Source organism: Pseudorasbora parva, chromosome 12, assembly GCF_024679245.1.
Source record: "Pseudorasbora parva isolate DD20220531a chromosome 12, ASM2467924v1, whole genome shotgun sequence".
In the NCBI taxonomy this organism is placed as follows: Eukaryota; Metazoa; Chordata; class Actinopteri; order Cypriniformes; family Gobionidae; genus Pseudorasbora; species Pseudorasbora parva.
In genome coordinates, this window is record NC_090183.1 from 31,637,901 (window position 1) to 31,663,497 (window position 25,597).

Genomic DNA, 25,597 nt, shown 5'->3' on the forward strand with positions numbered 1-25,597 from the left:
TTTGTGCCATGACACTCGCTCGGCGACTCACTCATTATATTGAACAGACACGTTCAGTATTTAATTGTACTGTCTGTTCTCCAACTAAACTGATTTTATGGAAATGAATGCGGTGGGAAAGTGACAGTTTAACGGTGGCTTTGGGAGTGGCCTCACAGGGCAACGAAGCAAGCGCATTCTGGGAGTTGTCTTTCATCCCCACGAGACAAAAATACATTTTCTGTCCTTTCTCAGTCTAGAAGGCACCAAATTCAAAAATAATTTCACATTCCTACTACATTAATGACCCAGTTTAAGTATAGATTCATCTTCCCAGCGCTGAAGTACCCCATTTAACAATTTTTCTTTTCTCTTTTATAAGTGTGCTTTTAGATCACATCCATAAATGAAAGAAAAAGGCAAAAAAATCATAAACATTCCCATATTATATTTTCATATTAAAACTGTAAAAAAAAAAAAATCATCCCTTTAAAGAAAATTTATTTATTTAATTTTTTTGGTCTTTTTTGTTGTTGTTGACAAAATGTCACCCTTCTTCACTTTTTTTTTTAATTCTTTTAATTTGTTTAATTAAAGGCATAAAGGAATGTTTACGAGTCTAATTCATCTCTTCAATTTTGTGGACTGAAGACATGTTTTGTTTAATTTCCAAACACTAACCCCGCCCTTACGTGCTAGTCATCACGCATGGCCCCGCCCATCCGCGTATGCATCATCGATTCAAACTGGTATCGAAAGCAGAGTGGAGCTTGTGTGGAGTCAGAGCGCAGACTGCACGAAGACAGGAGCTAGACACTGTACAGCACGGCCTTTTTATATTCCGTATGAGCACAACATCTTTATTTGTGAAGATGTGGACGGCTATAGGGAAACTGCTGCTTTTACATATCTTACTCGCTGGGTTTCTGCTGGTGAATGGTAAGTGTCTGTTCCACGCTGACAGTCCGCTGTTATGAATGTAAATGATGCTGTAGAAACACCGGCGCAGCCGCGTGCATCTACTTTCTATGACGAGACATTATTTCATTATAAGTCATGTAAATCAATTTATACAGCTCGTATTTTAAAGAAACGACAGTCTGTTCGAGTGCATGTTGTTCATGTCCTGTCATGTTCGTTTTGGGGTCTGTAAAAAGGAAGCATTTTGTGTATAAAATGCAATTATCGTACTCCATACTTCTAAGTCTAGTAACTTACACAGTTGAAAGTAACGCATACACATTAGCGCAACTTTTTTTCTCATTGAATGTGTCTACAGACAGACTTGGATATATCAATATTGTTTTATGCACACGTTTCTTTTTTTTCGTAGGTCATATATAGTTTGCGATATATTTAACGTTACTGCAACCTGTCATACACGAGCACATCGAGTTTTACTGACAGTATTGTCTGACAGTTGTTAACTGAACTTAGCATAACGCGATTTATGCAAAGACATGTAAAAAAGTCAACTATTGCTACGATATGGCCCCTGTCTTAACTTTTTTGAAGTTTAAAGTTTTCGAAGATTGAGCTGTTTAATCATCCTTTTGTGATATATTACAATATTAAAATTATATATACGTACACATGCAGTCCCCAACATTTTTTTTGACATCCTTGATGTTGGATGGGTTAAAGTCAAGATGTTAATTGGGTGGCAAAAGAAAAACTAAACTGGTTTAACAGTGTCAGTGTTGATCAAAAACGTGATCTCTCTCAAAATTTGCACCCTGCATTTACACACAACTTCTTAATATGACAGGAACTAAACCAGACTGTGAAAGCGGTCAGTTTCAGTGCAGAAATGGCAGATGTATCCCGACTCCATGGAGATGTGATGATGATGATGACTGCTCAGATAACAGCGACGAGGAGAACTGCCGTGAGTAATTTGATCCTCTTTTAAACAGGTGTCTTATATAGCCATGATGCAGGTGTCATCTTTGTTCTTTCTTCAACTGAGGTTTCAAATAAACAGTTTATGATGGCAGTCTGACTACTTGCTCACTAGGTTTTGAAGCCATCGGCATAAACTTGGTGCACTGTTTCTTTGGAAGGACTCCAACTTGTCATGAGTTGTGGCTTTAGGTTCCTCAACACAGGAATTTTTACTTTCCTATGTTATGCTTTGTAAAGTATGACATTACACTGACTGTATACATGAGTGTAGATTACAGAGTTTGTTTTACTGTATCAGTAATAGACAATGCACTTAATGTTTATCTTTTTAAGCTTCTTGTAATCGCACATTATTTTTGTAATTAGTAATAGTTTCATGTGATATTTATAAAATGGACATTTTAACTGGGCATATTTTGAGCATATTAGACACATATATCCAGTTATAAGCTGTAAATGTAAGTAGGACTTTGCAGGAAGGTTGACACAGGCAAGATTGATTTTTTGCAGGACTTGCTAATGAAAGACAAACATAAAAATCGTAATCAGCAAGTCGAATGACTTAATTGAGCTGTAGGCTACAGCAGAGGAGAGAAAGGCGCAACTACCACAAAATGTAATTATTCCAATGTATTGGTCACAGTATTAATTGCAAGTGCAGTAATTATCCTGGTTAGTTGATTTCTATGGTAAGTGGTAGTGGTAAAATGGAGTGTTCTGAGGCGCAGTGAAGAGAATGCCTTTCTGTAGAGTAAAGTGAAAATCGCACAAATCTGCACTGCATTCTGAGAATGTTGATCAAATACAGCAAAACAGTGTTTTAGTCATGTAGGATGTAGGATTATAAAGGTCATACTTCTGTTGCTCTTGTTCCGTATTTATCAGTGGTGCTATGTGCCGCCTGCTAAGCTTTCTCAGCTGTACACAAACTAGTATGTGGGGCAGGAATGGTTGGTTGCATTTATCAAGAAGGAGAAAGAGACGCCGCCACCTTGTTCCCAAAAAGCGTGAGTTTACACAAACAGGGAATCACTTTCTGCACGGGCTCTGCATAGCACACAAAAAAAACGTTTTTTTTATTTTATTTATTAATTTGTTATATAAAACCACCTGATCTGACTTATGTTATTTTAATTTGTTCTAGTTTGATTTAAGAGAAATAATGGAATTATTATGCTCATATTTTTTTGTGACATTGCCTACTATCATTCCCCCAGGTTTAGGTTTGTCACATGCACCTGATGATTTCTTGGCTTTGGTTATGCTTGTTTAAATGGATTCATGCAAAGTTGCCCTATTTCATGTGGTATCTCCAGCAGACAGGGTATCTGTGGGGTTTCTCCCCAGGTAGAAGCGTTCTCTTGGGCTGTCAGCAGTCTGAATGGTCCCCTCTCTCTTCTGGATGTTTTCCCGTGGACTTGGACAGACATTGAATTAGAATAATACCTTAAGGATTGTGCTTTACACTCCCCTCCCAGACACAACCTACTCACGGAATTGGCAGGATTCCTCTTTAGTTGCCCATGGAGACGGTAATAGCAACACTTCACAACACATACTGCTCCCTCTCCTTTTCTTTCTGTGTCTCTTTTTTTCCGTACCAAACTCTAATCACAGAGCTTTGTGTCTGAAGATGAAGTGGGCTCTTCGGTAGAGACTGGCTTAGTGGCTAGAGACTATTTATGCGTCTCAGGATGGCCTCCAGTCTTAGATGAACGTCACATGGACATTTATTTATTACGACATGAATCAATGTTGACGAAATGTTTTGAGTACATTTTATAGCAGTAACTACAAAAATTTTAGCAGGGTAAAAAAACAGACAAGTAATTGAAATTAGTCAAATACAAAACAATTTGGATTTGATAACGATAATAGCCCAAAATGAGTGACTGATGATTGTAACTTGCAAATTTGGAGGTAAAAGATTCTTTGGAGTTTGCTTCTACACAGCAGATTTTTAATTTTATATATATATATATATATATATATATATATATATATATATATATATATATATATATATATATTTATATTTATTTATTTATTTATATATATATATATATATATATATATATATATATATATATATATATATATATATATATATATATATATTTATATATATTTATATATTTATATATTTACTTGCCAATCTATAGAACAATATATTGCCATCAAGGCTGCATTTTAATCAGAAATACTGTAAAAACAGAAATATTGTGAAATATTAAATATTTAAACTTTTTATTTATTCTTGTGACAGCGCAGCACAGAATTTTCTGCAGACATTGATCCAATATTCAGTGTCACGTGAACCTTAATGTGCTGTTTTGGTGTTCAAGAATTATTTATAATAATCAGTGTTTTTAAACCGGGATCGTTTTATTTGGATTCATTGGATTATTTGGATAATAAAAAAATCAATAGAACAAAGCCTTGAAAGTCTTACTTGTATAAAAAACGAGGAAAAAATATTTTGAGAGAGTTGTTTTTCACAATTTTTGATTGTAGATTTAATTTCTTGATGAATTGATTAACTGGAAGACAATTGACATAGGTGACAAAGGTGTTTATTTTCCTTTTACTTTTTGACTTCTACACGTATTGCGTTGGAGTTGCCACTCTAAAACATCACAACAGATTTCATGGCTGTTTTTAAGTAACCTTGTGTTTCGCACCACATACCTTCACGACAAATATAATGAGGGGCAGCTCCATATTTCTCTTGCACATACACAAGCTCACAAAATAATTTATTTTTTCCCAGTCTCTTAAAAAGAGGTCAAATAGGATATTTCGTAGAAGGCCACAGGTCAGAGAAATAATCAGGTATCCCGTCTACCGTGGAATGTTTATTGAATCTGTTGAGATAATGAGCCTAACCGCCTGTATCACATGGCATAGCGTATTTCAGAGACACAAGAGATGCCTGTGGGAGTAATGTCTTATTTTATATTAAATGACCATGCAGGGTTACAACTAACATGGCTTGTCTGTGTTAGTAGGGTTATGTATTACGTGTAGCTATTAGACTGCGATCTTGTATTATGTGTCTGAGTGCACTCCTTTCTTATTCAACACACACACGCACACACACACAAAGTAAAGCAGAGCTAAATGTTTAAGCAAACACTTTCACGTTTCTAGTACAATCATTTCCTGGTGCTGCTATATAAGCATTGCAGCACCTTGAGAGGAGGATCTCATTTGTTTACTTTAGGGTAGGAAGTATTCCTCATGGATATGTAAATGAGCTTTATTGGGAAATATGCCGGTAACAGTCCTCCTATTAACTGTAAGAAAGGAGATTTTCAGCCAGGAATCCATATTTTTATGATGTGTAGTCATGCTGAGTGATTCACTGTGTTCAGACTTGTGTAATTATGGGGCAGATGTCACTGTGCTGCACCCTCCCCCTCACTTTGAGTTTATTTTATTACCTACATTAATGTTTTGCATTTGATTTTACATCCCTTTTCTTGTGAAATGTTCACAGAGTTATTTCTGGGAAAGAGACTACAAACTAAAGTTGTCAATCAACAGGTTTACACTTTTTGAATTTCCACATAAAAAACAACAACAACAACTAAACTAAACAGCTAAAAATTATAATGAACATTCTGTCATCATTTATTTACTCTCATCTCATTCCACGACTTTCTTTCATTGAAAACAGAATGAGAAATTTTGATGATTTTAAATTGGTCAGTCTTTTTCACACACAATGATTACTGCAGCTTCCAGGCTTCAAAACAGATGCAAAAGCATCATCATTATAAAATATCATATATATTTTTTAAAGCAATATGATTTATTTGACTGATAAACAGACCGTTTGTGTGATGAATAATTCATTCTTCACTGATCCTCTCCTATGCTCTGTTAATTGGATCAGTTCAATTCCAGAAGAAATCATTGATTGATTGATTGATTGATTTAAAAAGACAAAGAATGATTCATTCTCGAATTGGGCATTGCTACTTTTCTCATGGACTCTTGAATGCTCCAAGGAGACCTAGTGGGGATGTCAAGTTTTTTTAAGCCAATTACAATTTTTTGTTTGTTCGTCTCACCAAGCTATTGTGGGATGACTTCACAAGACCTTGACAACCAAGTTCTCAGGATATTCTTTATAACTATTTGTGCTCCACAAACAAAAGAGAAACATAGTCATACAGGTTCAGAATGACATAAGGTAGAGTAAATGTCAGAATTTACATTTTTGGGAGACATTTTCTTGAGATCTGTCACAATGCTCCTTCAAATCATGCTGGCAGAGAAATCTTGGTACGGCTTGAAACCATTTACTGCTGTAGTAATCATTGCTTTTTTTATAGCCTGTGGTCTTTTTTGTTTCATCAGAAAACATGCATTGGTGCTTTTGTGAGATGGTTGTGTATGTGACGGTGGGAGGGAAGTTATTGTGAAACAAAGACCCAGGTGACCATGAACGGTGTATGTGCATAATATAAATCCAATTAGTGTCTCTCCGTGTGCTGTGTGTGTGTGTGTGTGTGTGAGAGAGAGAGAGAGAGAGGATATGCCAGATCAGTGGGGTTATTTGAGTTCAAGGGCAAGAAGGTCCTGTTTGTAACACCCCCCCCCCCCCCCCCCCCCGAAAAAAACACTTCAATTTACTAAACAGAGACTTGTTTTTATCCAAGTAGCACTTATGCCAAAATGATGATGTCTTGTTTGAATGTGCGAACATTCATTAGCATGAAGCTTTCCATCTGTGTCCTCTCAAAACTGTCACACTTTCATTTCTCTCATGCATACATACACATTTCTGAAGCTTTAGAGAGCATATATGGGACCTTGTTGACTTTCATTTCCTCTGCAATGCTGAAATATTGTGAATTTATTCATTAGGGAAGTGTAATAGAGCTAAGGAGAGCGATAGAGAATGAAACAACGAGAGACAATGTATGGGTTTTCATCTTCATAATGTGGATTTTGCCTGGATATTGTGGATAAGCTTTTAGGGTGCGTTTCATGAGCTACTTACTGATATGAAATCTTGGGTCTTGGGTTTTTTCTCAGTAAGTGGGGGTGGGGAATGTGACAGACATATAAGGAGAGAAAGAAACCGAATAAAGGGAGAGGTGAACAAAGACACTGCCTCCAGCACACTCAGTAGCCGTTGGTGAAGGGCAGCTGAAGTGGTAATAACACGCTTTTTGTTTCATTTATCTATTTTTTCCCTCACATTGTATTCTTGTTTTAGATGGGTTCCAGGTGGTCTCTGCTTATCAAGGTGTGCGGTGCAATCAGCCACAGGCCAGTGATTTGTTTGGCAGGCCTGTAAAAAGAAGAGAGGGCGTAGAAAGAGGATGCTTCTCACACGAGACTAATGTCGGATTTTGATTTTGTGTATCCTACATGATTGTGGTTTTGCAGTGGACAGAAGCACTGTAGAGAATAGAGTCGTGCAGCGATGATACATTTTTGCAGGTGAACCCAGAAGTTAAAAACCCAATAGGATTTATTATTTTGGATTATTTCGGATTATTGTAGAAAAGCTCTCTGAACATAGTCTCAAAAAGGATGCGTTAAAAACAACACAACTTGTTATTTTCTAGTTAAGGACAACACATACAGTGTGTTATTCTTCTTTTTTTTAAACACAGACAATGTGTTAAAATATTTAACACACTTATGTGTCATAAACCACACATGTTTGTGTCAGATGTGCTTTAATCAGTTTAACAGAATGAATGCAATACAACGCATTTGATTTATTTATTAGGACTTACATTTACATAGACATTTTACATTTACATTTTCATAGACATTTTAAGCATATTTATATCTTTAACTGAAAATCCTGTACCAGTAAGTATGAGATGTCCCTGTTACCTACCTTGAAACATTACCAGAAAGCGGAAGTCTTTTTGTTTTGTCACATTATAATTACTAGCTTGTTTATATATGTATGTGCATATGTATGCATGTATGTGCATATGTATGTATGTATATATATATATATATATATATATATATATATATATATATATATATATATATATATATATATATATATATATATATATATATATATCTACACATATATATATATATATATATATATATACACATATATATACACATATATATACATATGCACATACATGCATACATATGCACATATGTATATATAATATTGTTTGGCATGGTACTGCAAACCACCAAAATCCCAGTTATTATTTGATCAGTCCGTGTGCCTAAGAACATCTAATCCCTGCCAAGATTAGTGGAATATTTCAACATGACTCAGCTTTATTTACATTTATGTTATTCATGCTCTCGTTCGCTTGTCACCTTCCCAATTTTGGCCTGGAATACAATCTGAAGAATATTTCAATACCTATTTTTTTATGAATAAATCATTTGGCTAATACCCATCTGTGCACTGACAGACATTCTCCCAATGTGTGTAAAGTAAACCGGTATCAGTGTTTTGTTTTTGTGTGTGCTTGTGCGTGTGTTGTTCTATGTCTCACAGCTTCAAAGATTATAATTCTGTTGAGTTTGTCTACAACTTGGCTAGAGTTTTCTCATTCTCATTTATTCACACAGGTCCTTAGCTTTCTCCTCAATGTTTTCTGTACTGTGTGTGGAAATTGAGCTGAAACCACAGCAGTGCAGCAGGGAGTGCTATCTGCTCTAAGTAGCTATGATCCTTTGAGATGAGGTTGTTAAACGACTCCCACAGATATGGAGAGTTGGTATATTTTATGGTGCTCTCCTTGCTGAAGTATAGAAAAATATGTTTGAAGATTAGGTATTTTTCTGTGTTTTTATGCTCTTTGAGAGAGAAGGAGAGCGATAACTCTCTTGACCTTACTTAATCTTTCAGTGGTGCTTTGGAACATTCACTAGATTGATTATTACACTCTCACACACATGATCAGATCCTTTTTTTTATCAGGTTGCTTAGACTGTTTGCGATTAGGGCTGCTACAGGGTTTGAAATGCTGACCGAGATCAATGATTCAGTAGTTTTTATCGGCCAGGAACAATTCTATGCTATTTTTAATAAAATACTAAAAACGAAAATACATTTTTGCTACAAGTAAATTTGGGCATCATCTTCAAAATGTACAGTATGGATATTTTTAGATTTCAAAAAGATTTAAGTTTTATTGTTAATTTTTTTAAAGATTAATTTTAAACATTTAAAATAGGGAAAATGAGGATTAACAATGAAATATGCAATATCGAAAATAAAGAAAGAAATAAAGTACGTATAAACATTTCTTTGATAATAATAACCAATATGGCACTGATATATTGTGATGTTGTGCACCCCTATTTGTGATCTGTCAGTGGCTTTAAGTTTTGGGAGGATGTTGTGCATTTCACCAGTCGTTTTTAAATTTCTATGCGCCTACTGAGATTTGTTTGTGTGTGCATGCATGCGTTATATTCAGCCTTGTGTGGCACAGCGTGGCATCTTCTTTAATGTGTTTCCTGATTGTCATTTAGTCGAAGGGGAGCAATTCAACTTCCTCACACGCAAACCACCTAGTTAGAAAACGTGGAACTTGCAGTGGTTTGAATGAGATAAGATGGTGAACTGAGAAACTTGTGAAGAAAATGAAAGATTTTGAGATGCAGAGGAGAAAAGGGGTGGTGAACAATAAAAGGAGGATGTAGAGGTTTTTACTCTTATTTTTTCAAAATTTTAAGTTAAGAATATCAAACAAATCTTTGGATCAGATTTTAATAATTTCCCAGTCAAACAAACTGACTCACAAAAAGGAACCTTATTGTTTTTTTCTTGGAAAAAAAAAATACAAACAAATTTTTTTTTAAATCTTTGCAACATTCACAATGTTGGTTAATTTTATATCACTAGAAAAATAGTAAATATATCATGAGTATTCACAATAACACCTAGCCCCAATGTTTAGCCATTCAGCTTTTGAGGAAGAGAAAGGCCTCATAATACTGTTCAAAGCTTTACCCATCCACCCATTTTCAAAGCCCTCAGTAGCTCCTCAATGTCTCTTTATCTCTTTGACTCTCCAGCACTTCCAGGAGTCTGTGCTCCTATGCTCTCTCTCTCTCTCTCTCTCTCTCTCTCTCTCTCTCTCTCTCTCTCTCTCTCTCTCTCTCTCTCTCTCTCTCTCTCTCTCTCTCTCTCTCTCTCTCTCTCTCTCTCTCTCTCTCTCTCTCTCTCTCTCTCTCTCTCTCTCTTCTTGCCAGCATAGTCTGTGGGACCCATCACCTCCTCTGCTTTTTCTTTATTTTCATTTCTGTGCAAGCGTTCCTCCTGTTTGCAAGCACCCTGACACTTCCCCAATAGCCCTGTCTTCATGCAAGATTAGTGTGAGGCCCCAAGTCTCCAGCACAGGCCACACCAGTAATAATGCGATTTAGAGAGAGAGAGAGTGTGTGAGAGAGTGTGTGAGAGAGTGTGTGAGAGAGTGTGTGAGAGAGCGTGCGGGAGAGCGTGCGGGTGAGTGTAAGTGTGAGTGTGAGTGTGAGTGTGAGTGTGATTGTGAGAGGTAGAGAAGTAGAGAGTTAGTGAGAGAGTGAGTGTGAGAGAGGTAGAGAGTGTGAGTGAGAGAGTGTGAGTGTGAGGTAGAGAGTTAGTGAGAGAGTGAAAAGGTGTGAGAGTGAGAGAGTGTGTGTGTGTGTGTGTGTGTGGGGGGGGTGTGTGTGTGTGTGTGTGTGTGTGTGTGTGTGTGTGTGTGTGAGGCCCCGAGTCTCCAGCACTGGCCACACCAGTAATAATGCGATTTAAAGAGAGCGAGAGAGAATTTGTGTGTGTGTGAGCGAGAGAGTTATTGAGATTGAGAGTGTGTGTGTTTGAATGCATAACAGAGTTTATACTAAAAAAGTTTTGTTTAGTCTTGAATAACACCTGCAAAGAGCATGGTGAAATATGCTTTCAAAAATTAAAGACTAGTTGTTGATCTTGCTAAACTGCAAAGCATGTCCTTTCCTTAAGGTTCTTAAGCTAAGCATACTTCTACAGCTTTACACAAGGATTTCAAACCGAAAAAGTAGGGCTAAACGATATATTGATTGTTCACAGTATATTTGTAATAATTTTATTTGCACCAAAATAAACCTAAGCAACATGGCCATTAAGTTTCCTAAAAACTTAGATTTATAATATAATCTATAACATTGTTCAATATATTGCACAGCTTTCATCATTTGAACAATAGGAAGTAGTTGATTAGTGAATACATTTGTTTGGGCATTACATACTTAAAATTGACAACAGTAGTTATATTAAGAAATGTTTTTTTGTTTGTTTGTTTGTTTGTTTCATTTTGATACACTATCTTTAGATCATTTGATATAAGTGTTTTGTGTATATGTGGACTCTGTCTTTGTTGATATGAGCCTGTACTCATTTATTAGCATCACTTAATCAGCTCAGCTTTGGTTGTGTGTCCCTATTCATTTCTATGATATTTAATGACGTATTGACATTTATGATGTTTTACAAAATAACACATACTAACAACATAAAGGTAAATGATGACAGATTTTTAATTTCTGATTGAACTAGTCCTTTCTAATGAGCTTTGAAAGCAGAGGCCAGGTGGTGCTTAGCTGCTTTAATGAGTGCAGAGCAGTTCTGTCCACTCCAGCCGGACCTTTCAGCACGACAGCAGAACAAACTTCAGAGCTACAGCTAGTAGTGTAGGCTGCCCTGTTTCAGTAATTAGATTACCCTGTCTGATCTTTGCTGAGGTGAGAGCACACTCATATGGCTGCCATGTGGGTTTAAACCAAGCGGCAACCTCCCCCAGTTTCTCTTGAAGCTAATACGGAAGTGACTTAAACTACAATTCATCGACTGGCAGCTTGGGACAGGCTCCAGAAGTGAGCAGAATCTTATTGAGCCCCATGTTAAAATACCCAATTTTACAGCAGGAAAAGACATGTTTACAGCTACACATTGTGGTTTTGGTCTATACGGCTAATTTTGCCCTTTATGACAACTGTGAAGGTGGTGATTTATTTTTTTTATAAATCATTTGTTTAAATTATTAAAGTTCTGCATAATTAAGGGCGTGGTCACTTGAGTGATAGGTTGATAGCTGCTGTTGTCAATACTAGCCGTTTGTCTGCTGTCTGTTAGCTCCACCCACTCCACTTGTTAGCTCCTCTTATCCCATTTTCAGTTATCCTAGAGTTATGCGCGGTGACGTGCTGCCAAGATGGCAACAGCCACACTTTAAGCTTTATAAACGCTCTTCAGAAACCTATGGGTGACTTCACGGACACTGTGTCCATTTTTTTTTTTTTTTTTTTTGCAGTCCATGGTTTAAACTATAGAGAATAGACGAAGGCTGTCAACTGATGAAAATTTATATGGTATAATAATTAATTTATTAAAATATTCACAATGAATCACAAATATCAATATGTGCTGAGAAAAGACCCCAAATGCTTAAAATGCAAAGATTTTTTCTCTATTCAAAGGTCTATTCAAACATATGATAATTCTGTGTATGTTTCAATGTTTTTCACTCACACAAATTGTTTTTAAGATGCTTTCAAATTAAAAGTAGTTAAGTCTTTCCCCACTTTTATACAGTTTTTCCAGTAATCCATGCTTTCACTGTTGTATTATGGGGGTTAGTGTTACAGGTCTTCTGAAATGGTAATGCAACAGCATATAAATCAAAACTCCCTTACGTTACCCACGAAGAGGTATACTTTAGGGATGTCACGGTGAGAATTTTCACACTGGTTTATAAACCTGCAGCAACACTGGTATTGGCAATAACACAGAGTGGCAAGCATTTGAATGCGCGCTCTTTTCACTTTCGCTTTTGAATTTGGAATCACGTGTATTTTGTGTATAGGTCTATCTTTTGTGGGCATCAGGGAGTCGTTATCTATATGCAGGGTATTGAAATCGCCTTTGAATCCACGCTTGGTTTTCACTTCAAATTCACAATCGCATGATGTGTCCAAACCCTATAAAGTCTTTCAAAAAAATAAAACAAAAATAATTTTTATAAATCAAACTACACTGTAAAAAATTTGTGGTGGTTTTTGTTGGTTTAACTTAAAAAAGTAAGTAACCTGGTTGCCTTAAAATTTTGAGTTTACTAAAATTTAAAATTTGAGTTGATACAATGAAGGAAATTAGTTTAATAAATAGAAACTCAAAATATTTTTGTATCTGAACCACATAAAAAATGTGATAAATCATGAAAATAGCACAATTTGGCATGTTTCACTGCGTCATCAGAAATAACACACACATAATTACCCAAAATGCTTACAAAATCGTTTAATAATATTTTAATAAAGGCTGTCGAATCTCATAAAATATTCATTGTATTAACTCAAAATTTTAATTTCAATGAACTCAAAATTTTAAGGCAAGCAGGTAACTTTTTTTCTAAATATTTTTTTACAATATATATATATATATATATATATATATATATATATATATATATATATATATATATATATATATATATATATATATATATAGTTAAATTGATGGTTTTAATATTAACAAATAAAAGCAGGTAGTGAGCGGCCTCAGTATTAATATTTTTTCCATGTTTCATATGCTGCATACCAGAATGCATAACCTCATCTTTCAGCACTTATTTCAGAGCCTGCAGCGGTGTGAATGTTAACAGTGGGGGTTAAATGCTGAGGTCTTAAATAATTGTTCTTTTATTCACCATTTACCATTTGGTTCTTCCGTTTGGCAGAGATATGGACTTAGCAAACGAGCAAGAGATTCTGCTGTAATTAACATTCATCTCTGTTACCCTGATTAACTATTTTCACTTTCTCTGGCACTCATAAATATTAATGATTGCTCAATATCTTCCTGTCAGATACCGAACTGTCTAAGAATTGGGAATTCACTTTGCAAGGACCTATGTTATTCTTCCTCCTTGATTTGTAAGTTGCTAGTAACTTTACCTAGAACTTGTATTGCCCTTTTGGCAGTTCTACTCTGCTACATCATTTTCACAAATAATATCTCTTACTTTATAGTTTCATCAGAAATGAGGAGGAGAAAAAGAAAAGAGCTGTAAGCTTAGGGCATTAAAAAAGAGCCAGCAGACATGGATGGTGTTTGGAAAGCAAATGAAATGGACAGAGGCAAGGCCTTCATCTCCCTGCCGAAATGTGCAGAATGTCTCTTCAGCCTTCTTTGGAAAGTAACACTAATGTTAGAAAATGAGCTTAACAACCCTCCTAAAAGATTCTCTTTCATCTGTCCAGCAGAGGAGACTATAATTGCAGGTTTATCAACCAGATTGATTCACTTCGGCCCCAAGTGAATTTAGTACTCGTTTGGAGGTTGATGAAGCATATGACAGATGAAATTGGCTTCAAATTGGAGCAAACTAAGTAAATACAGATAGGTGATCCTGAAACGGTGTCATTGACAAACAATTTGTATGTGTAATTGGGAAGTTAGTGGACTGGATTGGATAGAAGCCTGATTATATGTAGGAAAAAAAAGAAGGTAATTGTGAGATTTAAATATGAAATAGTCACGTTTTGAGATTTAACTTCATGAGAAATAAAGTTAGAATTGTCACATTATGTAATATAAAGTAGCAATTTCAAGAAAAAGTTGCAGTTGTACAAAATAAAGTTGCATTGCAAGGTATAAAGTCACATCAAGAGAGAAAGCAGTAATTAAAACAAAATCTTGTCACATTGCGCAATTTAAAGAACAAATTGACATCCTTTTGATTTTACCTTTTTTTTGGACATCTAAACACATGAGCCTGTAGATTTAACCAGATGTTTTACTGTGATTTATTGTTGTATCGACCTACTGCTCAGTACTGTCATTGTAGTCAAGGATTAGCACCCTCTGCATCATAAAGAGATGCAGTGGACCCAAAGCGATGCCTGATGGTTAATCCTTTCTTCCTGCAAAACAGGACCAGAAATATAAAGAGACAAAGTTGGCTAATTGAATTAAATGAATGCGGGGTCTTACAAACCATTTATTGAATTACTTACCAGGGAAGCCGTTCTCTTGATGGCTGCTCTGCAATCTCTTTCGTCAATGCTTTCTAATGAGATTGATCCCATTTACTATCTCCACCCAGATGGTAAATACTGAGACTGAGACGTTCGGGTGTTTGCGTTTATGTGAATGCGTGCATGTACATCCGTCAGAGCAAATATAGGATGACTGTGAAGTGTTTTTAAATAGAACAAGAAATGGTTATGAAGACAAATGATGATCTAGCATATAAGTGCCACCACTGATCAGCTGATTTTCAGCATTCAAATAATTTATTTTTACCCAAAAATGAAAATTCTGTCATCCATAACTTACTCTTTCATATCTTCAGTTCTGTTCTAAAGATTAATGATATTCTTATGGGTTTGGGAACACAAGTAATTCAGTAGTAAGTAATTCTGACAGAATTAAACATTTTGGGGTAATCTAGCCCTTAAAATTGTTGCATTCTTAAACCAGTAAGATCACTGTTCACTTTTTGTACCATGAAAAAGAAGAGTGAGAGGGAGGATGGAGAAAGGTAACATTTGTGGGAATGACATTTTCAGGACACGAGAGCTTGAATGAATTTGCTTTGTGAAATCGTGGTCGCGGGTCGGGTCGACTCCTTCTTCTGACATATATTAAACTATCAAAATGTGCCTTTGGGTGGGTGCTTGTGCATCTGTGTGTGATAAATTTGTGCATGTGATTTAACAACCGAAGTGTGAGTCAATTCTTCAGAGAAGAAAAGCCTAAAGTGTTCGAGGGCGAGATAAAGCACATCAGCGACAGTAGCCATGAGACAAAAGTAAATTAGTGAACAGCCCTTTAAGAGAACAATACGATTTGGTTAACAACTTTCCAATTGTTCTCAATGCTGTTCTTAAATGCAGTGACCTTATGGGCAGGAATCCAGACAGCCCTTTATTTCACTACACTGCTTCAATACATCATTGATTGCAGACTGTTGAGAATCAGTCCGTACGGGCCGTGATTGAGAATGTCGCATATAGACTGGCACGAAGCATGGCGGACGGGATGTCCTGTTCATTATCTCACACCTCCTGCCGTGTGTAAACTCAATACATCCCCATTTTGAGCTAGTAGCTAAAGGGTCTTTGGCTGTGGGGAATGGGGAGTATCACACAGAAGTAGTGATGGGTGGTGTGATGGTACAAGGTGTTAATGGTAGAAGTCAACAAACCATTCCTGGAGTCTGCAGGAGAGGTTTGAAAACCCGTTCTGGACTGTGTGTACCTCAGTGTATCCATTGCATGATTTGATAAAAAAACTATTTAAATAAAAATTGTGTTGCATTCGAGAGACCGTTCAGAGAGTTCCTGTCTATGCAGAGCTTTTAAATTCAGTCACCTACAAGTAGAGCTGCTTGATTTAATAATTTAAACCAGAGGCGGACAGAGTACAGTAAAAATACAGATACACCATGCTAAATTTTACTCAAGTACAAATAAAAGTACTACAGTCAGATCTACTTAAGTAAAAGTACTGAAGTACTTATTTTTAAAAGTACTACGAGATCAAGAGTACAAGACTACATTTTCTAAATATTGCATTACTACTGCCACAGTGCTTGCATTTCTGTACAGAAACTTCCTTCATGGAGTTATGAAAATTTTTAATGTTAATACCTTGGATAATTTAAAAGGTAAAAAGATGAAAATAACTTGATTTTACTTTCAATTCCAAGTTGCTTTATTTAACATTTCTCACTTGCCCACAAGGCAATAATAGCACAATGGCAACGCTCTGATCAACCTCTGCTAGAGTTTTTTTTGCACCCACATTTGACTGTGTTAAACCCACCGCATACTCAAGAACGTCACGGGTTGGCACATTCCCGGGATGTACCTGCTGCATCTTCATCCATTGTTTTGTCCATGGTTTCGTCTCTTATCTAAATCGGACCATGGAGTTGACTTTGGCGGAAATCTGAATGTGATTGCTGATAGGCTGTCCCAATCAGTGGCTCCTGCACAGTCCATAACGTTTGAGAGGAAAACAACAAAATAAGGGTTTCTGAGAATCTCTTCCCCCCATCCCCCCCCCCCCCCTTTTTTTTTTTTAGTTTTTTTTTTTAAGAAGAAGAAGTAACGGGTACTTACGGTTATGGATAGAAATATAACGGAGTAAAGGGTACAATATTTGCCTCTCAAATGTACTTGAAAAGTCATGAGTAAAATGATACTCAAGTAAATATACTTCGCAACTGACCATCTCTTATTAAAACATTGCAATCTTGATTCAAACACCCATGCGATCTTATTCTTAAATGACTACGATTCAGCTATGTCTAAGTATGAGCACAATGAACATTCAGATATGCGTTGACACTGCTGCTAGTCAGAGTGAGCAATCATCATGAATATGTTTGGAAAAGCTTTATAAACCACACCGTATCATTATTTTTGTTACAATAATTAAAATGATCACACAAGTAATTTATTACAGAAAACAGTACAGAAAACGTTTATTGTTTGGAAATAAACTGATGTTTACGGTATAGCCTTTTGGGATGTACTCACACTAGGCATGGCTGTCTTTAAACCTATATTTACTTGAGTACATTTAAAGGGGTGATGAATTGAGAAATCAACTTTCCCTTGAGCTTTTGAAATATAAAAGGTCATGATAATATAAGAATATCCTGTAAGTTTCAGAGCTGAAAACATCCTTTTTAGTCAAAGAAAAGCTTTTATAGACACCAGGCCCAGAAAACAATCGCGAGCTTCATCCTTACGTCATCGTGCAACGAAACACACCTCTACAGCACATCTAATCCAGTAGACTCATGTAGCCCACCGACTCATGGAGCTGATCGGCTCGCTAGCCAGCAGTAATAACAATGTTGAAGAAGCAAGATATTGTGGAAGAACACAGTCGCTGCATAAGCTTGCTTCGGATCATAATATTAGGAATGTGTGATACTTCATTTAATTTTAATGAAGTTCCAGCTCACGTGGGGAAGACTTAGCTTCATTTCACTGTGGAATCGTTTGTAAACAAGTCTCATGTGCTGGATTTGCAGACACAATGTTGTGCCTTCTATATTGGATCCAACAGAAATGGTGCCACAAACTTATGTGAGTAAAACGTCTTTTTTATATGTAATAGTAATAGTCCCAGGGCTGTAACAGACGGACTACAAAAAAAACATACGCCTGTCGGCAGAAATTCTTTCTTGATCTGGGTTTGCGCTTATATCGACTGATCGTGCGGGTGCAGGCCATGTAATACAATCGCTGGTGGATGAGAAATAAATCATTGTGTTTGTTTTATAAAGACAAATTGTAATTGTCGCTTTCAAAATAATCTCTCCCTCATGTGAACTGACACTGGGGCTAGATATGACAGCGGAGCTGAAGCTCATTAAATATGCAAATATTCTCCAATCCTAGCCCGTGGGCTTTTCTCTAGTCTCTAGTGCGGCACGCCCTTAAAAACCCAGCGTTCAGGAGACAGCCTCAAAACCAGTGTAGAAAATAGCCTATTACTTATTAGTTATGATGTTTTTTTAATGTAAAAACCACATGAACGTCATTAGTTGAACTCAGACAACAGTATAAAAAGCGTATCGGTGATCACACTAGTCAAATTAACCAAACTTTGGAGGTCAAACGCACCTGGGCACAGTTCAGCTTGCCTAGTGTGACTACAGCACTTCAGAACAACGATTGTATCGAGTACATCATTATTCCACTATGTGGCAAAGGTTAATAATAATAATTTGTCATTTATTTGTCACTGAATCATTAATTCAAGAGATTCATTTAAAAACACTGATTCGTCCAATAATGAATCAAGTGAAGTCTTTGAATAATTCATCCAAACTGATTTGTATTCAAATTATTTATATATTTTTAAATAGACTAAAGCAATTAACATTTGTCAGAACCTCTCTTGTCAGAATTGTGATCGCTAATAAAAAAAAAAAGAACGAAAGAAGATTCTCAATTTATCCAGAATCATGCAGCTTTACCTACAAGATAAGATACTATATATGTTTGATGATATACAAGTTTCTACTCAACTGCAGTATCCAACTACTTCATGCAGTGCATGAACTGTGCTACATTAGGAGTTGCTGTATTGCATTGCTGGCCATTTGCTTAAAGTCTAACTGTGCTCAGTGGTTTCCACCGCTCAAATCAGATGTCTCAGATCACCAACTCTCATTGGAAAGAAATGACTTTAGTTGCTTTGTCTGCAGGTAGCTGTCAGTTGCAATTTTATTAACTTAATGCAGTTATTTTAAATAAGCATAATTATTGTGCACTTCAAATTCCATATATATAAGGTAATTCTAGGTGAATATAAAAATAACATGTTTTTTAGTCTTTTTTACATCAAAAATCCTGTATTTCTGTGTAAGAGTGCATGTTCATGCATGTGTACTGTATATTGCGTGTGTGTTTGTCTGCTGTAAAACTATATTTATACTGTAAACTGTTAATAAGTCCTCTGAGACACTCGCACTAGGGATAGATGGACCGAGGAAGAGATTAGAGAGGCTGTTAAAACACGAGTCTTAAATGGAAGAGTAATGCAAAGATAATTTGATTCACTTTGCTGCACAGTAGTGTCAATATTCAAAGTATGAATATTATAGTGATATTCTGAGCTTGCTCTTTTTCTCTACATTTTGTCTCTTATTCTCGTTGGTTTCCCACAGACAAATCAGTGGCGTTAAACAAATGAGAGAGACGGGGGAAAAAAAAGAACAGAGTGTTAAAGGAGCAAATGTGCAGGAGGAGGGTTGAGAGTGAAAATACATCAGGGTCGCTCGTGGGAGGTGCAGGTGCGTTTTTTGAGGGGAATGTTTTAAGTGTGCTTGTGTTTTCCAGTCAGAGCTATTTTAAACATAGAGAGCTCTCAGGGCGTGTATGATGCTTACTCACGCATCAACATAACACACCTGCTACAGGCAGAGATGAAAGGAGAGGGATGTGAGGAGAGAAGCGTGAAAGGAAGTGACAAGCTGAGGAAGATATGTCTTCTTGGTTATACCTTGCCGTGTTTTTCCTGCCTAATTCCCGCACGAGTTCCTTTTCTTTTCTTCTCTCTTCATCACTTCCTCCCACTCCACCTGGCGTGCATGTCTTTGGTAACCGCTTACGCTGCATTCTGGGGGTAAGGGGCCAAAATTCCAATGCTCCCATCAAGAAAGGGAGCATGTGAGAAAAAAAACAGATTAAATAACGAGAGGAAAAAAGAAAAAGAACTCTTTTCTCTTTGCTGGTGGCGGACTTGGAATGCATGGCTTCTAGTGACCCAGATACACTCTCCCCATCCCACTGTCCACCTGCCAAAGACTGCAAGCTTTAGCCAGTCAAAGCAGAGGAAAAGAGAGGATTTGAGTACTAAAACCAATAGGGTAAACAAGTAAGGGGCATTTTATGGGAAATTTTGTAGTTGATTATTCTAACATCTCTAGAAATAGAAATTAAATGACTAATTAACGTGAATTAATACATGTTAAAAAATAATATGACGCGTGCATTACTGTTCAAAAGTTTAGGTTTAGTACATTTTTTCAAACATTGTCTCATGCTCACCGTGCTGCATTTATTTTATCAAAAGTCTTTGTCAATGATCCTTCAGAAATCAATGTTGAAAAGAGTCGTGCTGCTTAATATTTTTGTTGAAATTTTGTTAAAGGGGGGGTGAAATGCTGTTTCATGCATACTGATCTTTTTACACTGTTAAAGACTTGGAATCCCATACTAAACATAGACAAAGTTTCAAAAGTTAAGGTGGACGTTTGATGGGAGTATTTCTTTGTCAAAAATACTACTTCCGGTTAGTCATAAGTTTCGGCAAGTTTTTTGAGATCATGCGTCCCCTTTGACGTTAATGGGGGCGGAATTTCCTTGTATGGGCCTTACGGACAATTCTACCGGAAGCGCGTGAGAGAGAGAGAGGGAGAGAGCGAAAGTAACAGGCTACGCCCATCAAAGCGCTGGCTTGTAGGATGCTGGACAGGTGATGTGCACAATTACAATGTCACCAAAAAAGTGCGTTTTTGGTTGCCAGACCAAGACAGTCCTGCACAGATTCCCCCAAAACCCTGCGTTAAGGCAACAGTGGATGTAATTTGCTTTTCCGGATCAGCAACTGAGTTGCGCGAATGTTTATATCTGTTCGCTGCATTTCGGTGCCGACTGTTTCATAAACAAGGCCCAGCTTGACGCCGGATTTTCCCGATCGCCTAATGCTGAATGATGGAGCAGTCCCAACGTTAGAACCGCAGGCGGTGAGTGAGACTGCTTCAAATGTCTTTGTTTTTGCCTATACTCATCAAGTAGCCCAAACATGATCACGTATAGTTAATTGATCAATGGAGCATGCGATGTGTAGTGCGTGTACATTTGTTTAGCTGGCCACTATACGTGTAACTTTATGTTTGTGTATTGTAAAAGCACTCCAAACAACAATACACAAAGAGGGGGGAAATATGTTGAACTAAATAAGCACGCTTCTTCATTCAAATGCGCTACTATTCCGTGTCTTTCTATGTAAACACTTAGCCTGCCGTGCAAAACCATGTCTACACAAACCACGCGTAAACACACAAACTCACGTGCACAACTGCACTTCCCACATGTACACCTTCAAAGACAAAAATACGACGATGTAATTCAATTATAAATATGTAAATAACACAAGCCGCTAAGCATATTATATAGTTAGTGTATAACTTGTACCACATACAGACGTCCTGCTCTAGTCGTTTTTGCTGCTGCTCCTGTTCAACTGCAGCCTCTGGGTCTGATTCCGGATCATAGATGTATGGCTGTATCTGATTAAAAGCCATATTTTTATTTTGAATAAAGTTTTTTTCCCGCTGTTAGGGATGACAGCTTTACGACGCACTCGACTCAACACAATAGCAGCAGCGAGCACACGTCATTATTTAGCTCCGCTCACACGACACGCCCCCACCCGCTCGGCTTTTTTCGGAAAGACTCGGAACAGCGCATCTTTCTTATATAATTATAAAAAAAATAAAGACTTTTCGGAGATATGCAGGATGCAATGCTACTCTATAGGTACTCAAGATTGACATGACACTGACTGAAACTGAGTGTTTCACCCCCCCTTTAATTTGTTTGAAGACTTTTTGATGAAAGTTTAAAAGAACAGCATTTATTTAAAATATTTGTACAACAGTGTAGAATAATTTACTCATGATCAGATTAAAGCATCCTCATTCCTTACTTAAATTCAAGCATTTATTTCTTTATTAATTTCTTTCAAAATGCTCAAAGAAACTCATACTTACTCCAAACTTTTGAGCATTTTTTATGTAATATGTATACTGTTACATTTCATTGCCAACAAGCTTCATTGTTTTTTTTTTTTTTAACTATGCATTAATAATAATAATAATAATAATAATAATAATAATAATAAAAAAACAAGGTTTAAATGTCTCACATGTTCTGATTTAGGAAAAAAAGTGGCAAAAGTTTTAACCTGTTAGCAGTGCTGTTGAGAAAATGCACTCTGCCAGCACTTCGGTTGCAGGAACAAAGATAGTGGTTTTTTGCAGCGCTTCAGATTTTCTTTCCACAATAAAAAGTCTCATCTTGGTGGGATTTATGATTCTAACAACAATGAATAAATCAGCAAGTCAAAATGGCTGCATGTGCAAGCATCTCCCATCTCCTTAATATTACACATTCACAGCGCTGCCCGATGAATTTATTTCAGAGATCAATGTGGAAAGCCTTTAGTAGGCAAGGTTTGCGAAGGAAAATCATTTTGCAATGTTTTCCTAATCGCCTAATTAGTTGCAGAATGAGTACTTCTCAATTACTCCTGCATTTCCCTAGTGCATACCCTTGTGAGAAGCTATGGGCCAGACCAGAGAATATAATTTTTTTGTACTTTCTTGTTTGTGTGTTTTCAAATGCCTGGAACATGGAAAAGCCTACTCTCATCTGAACCTTCTGTCTTTCCATCTGTTTGATTTCTGGTGTGTGTGTGTATGTGTGTGCTGTAACCAACATTTCATATTTTACTTCTTTCAGTTAATTATATACAGTTTTAGACATTGATTCCAATTAATTGTGATATCATTGATTATATATGTTTGCTGATTTATAGTGTACTTATTCAGGAGTATTATTTGAATGCCTTTTACCTGAAGTGAGAATAAAAGTTGTTGTTATAGTTTTTATTATTATTATTTTTTATTATTACAGTGCCAACCCCTTTTTATACGTATATATTTTGTATACTTATTTCACTTGATTATATACAATTCAACACATATCTCTTCCCCCGTGGTTCTTCGGCCCTTCTGCTGTTTTATTCCAAGCCCTAAGTCCATTTAAATAAGTGTTTGCTAAATGTAAAAATAAAATGTCAGTATTAATGATAGTGAGCTTTACAGGAAGACTGCTAACTACTAAATGTGGAAATAACCTTTGTCGTTTATTCTTATTTTTTCCCAATATAATTCTCTTGTTTTGTTTTTTTAATGTATTAACTAAGAAACCGACAACTAAATTAAATAATAAAATTGAGTTGAGAAATTGGCCGCATAGTGTGTTTTTGGCCAACTATACTGAGACTTTTTCTCATGCACTGCCCACACAATCACTGCTTCCTTCTTTCCTCACTTGCCCATCTGTCATACTGTGAAGAAGAGACAGAAACATTTAGATTCAGCACACAGTTGGTTTAATCAGCTATTTCCCCACCTCAAGAGACTTGTGTGTGGCATCCTGGGTGATTGGAAAGCTAAGAGTTGTACTCTCATTCATCTCAGGCCTTATTGCCTGCTGCTTTCAGTTGAGAGGCGATGCACTGCCGACCATAGCAAACAAAATGTTGCATAGAATTGCTATTCAGACTCATGCTGTGGGTTTTAAAAGCAAATTATATAAGCATCAGTATAGTTAAAGAACAAGAAATGGAAAAATTAGAGCTGTGCAAGTATATCAATACAGCGCACTACAGTGATTTTTTTTTCTTTATTTTTTGTTTCTTTTCATGATTGTATATCCATATTCCAACCTCTACTATCAAAATATATATATATATATATATATATATATATATATATATATATATATATATATATATATATTTTAAAAGGATTTAAATGCTAACTGCTGTCTACGAAGCTAACAGTTGCCCGTCGAGACACCACACAGATGAAATCGTGGCACTGGAACCTTAGCCAAAACCTGTTGATTCAAGGCAAACCACACTGGATAATACAACAACAAGTTTCCGTCTACCTCAGCTTGTGCAAAGAAGTTAACGGAATTGGTGGTGAATTTCATTTATGTGATCCAAACTTGCAGATGAGATGTCAAAATATCAAATGTCAAAAAATTGTTTACAACATAGTAGAGCTTAGTCAAGACAAGCCACCTTTATTTATATAATGCTTTTTACAAAACAGATTGCTTCAAAGCTTTACAGTTATAACAGAAAAAATAATGCAGCAAATTAGGTTTTGTCTGTACAGCAGCTCTAGAAGAAAATAGGGTAATTCTCCAGCTTAAGTAAGTTCAGTGTTGATTCATTTCAGTTGTTAAAATCATTAGTTATTAATTTAGTTAATTTATCTATTCAGCAGCTCTGGAGAAACAGTGATGTCATCATCCAGCTCAGTTCAGTTATCATGCAGTGGTGTCAATGCAGTCAGATCAAAATATTGTTGAATATTAGCACACGATCTAGTATACAGTTTGCACTTATTTTTTTATTTATAATATACTGACTATTTCAGTTGTTTAAATATTTTGTATGTTTTGTCTACAATCCCCAGCCCTAGTAATACTAGTCTTGAGTTCTTGACAGTCATCCCATAGTTATCAGCGATGCAGGTATACAAACACTGCAAATGTGTAATCTCCTTTGTGTATTTCTGTATTCATATCCATACACACATGCAAAGGCGTGTGTCCAACATGTAATGCCCAGTAATCCCGGTTTTATTGTGATTAGTGGCCAATTACCCATTCATACTCTTGTCTTGTCTTTCTCGGAGGATAGAGAGTATTAGCCGATCATTTGGCTGCTGTTCCTGCTCTGGGTGGAGTCTGTAGACAAGTTAAAGGACAAGACTCTGGGTAGCTGCCCAGTGTTTAATTATTCATAAAAATGAGAAAAATGCAAATAATTAGGCTTCATTCCAGTATAACAGAGTCAGACATCCACTGACATTGATAGGTCAATAACTTGACTCTAATTTGTTGTCCTGTTAATTTATTTAAAAGTAAAATAACAATCATAACAACACCCCCTGCTATAAGCACAAAAGGAACAAAAGGTCACTTTTTATTAATATTTTAAAAGCAGCTAAATGAAAGTAATGTGGGTTGTATGGCTATGTTGTTGAAATGTCATTAGGTTTGCACTTGTCTGCCAGAAGAAGTTGCTTTAATTTTTCCCACTAAAAATTTTCCCCCCACATTTACAAATTTCAGTCTTATTACCAGATCAGTTCCGATGGGTGTCTGTCCAGTTTACATGCATACTCGAGTGGTCTCTACCTACTCCTCACTGGCTCTCTCACTCTTTCACTATGCACACAAACAGAAACTCTCAGACACTCACTGTATGTACTAGGACAGTACTTTCGCATGACAGACAGATACAAGGAACAGCAGATAGAAAAAGCAGACAAACACCAGAGACGGTAGAGAACAAATGGTACATAGACAGACACAGAGAATGTACAAACTAACAACG

The 25,597-nt window shown here is 36.4% G+C and overlaps 1 protein-coding gene across 4 annotated transcripts in view; it reads left to right on the forward strand.

Annotated features, from left to right (window-relative positions):
* The first annotated feature begins 753 nt into the window (after positions 1-753).
* lrp8 (low density lipoprotein receptor-related protein 8, apolipoprotein e receptor) overlaps positions 754-25,597 on the forward strand; it is a 195,489-nt gene continuing 170,645 nt past the window's right edge. For all 4 annotated transcript variants that reach the window (XM_067459878.1, XM_067459880.1, XM_067459879.1 and 1 more), the window contains exons 1-2: positions 754-918; positions 1,748-1,867. In XM_067459878.1, coding sequence (XP_067315979.1) covers positions 825-918; positions 1,748-1,867 — 214 coding nt within the window. In that variant the 5' untranslated portion in view covers positions 754-824. The remainder of the gene's footprint in view (positions 919-1,747; positions 1,868-25,597) is intronic.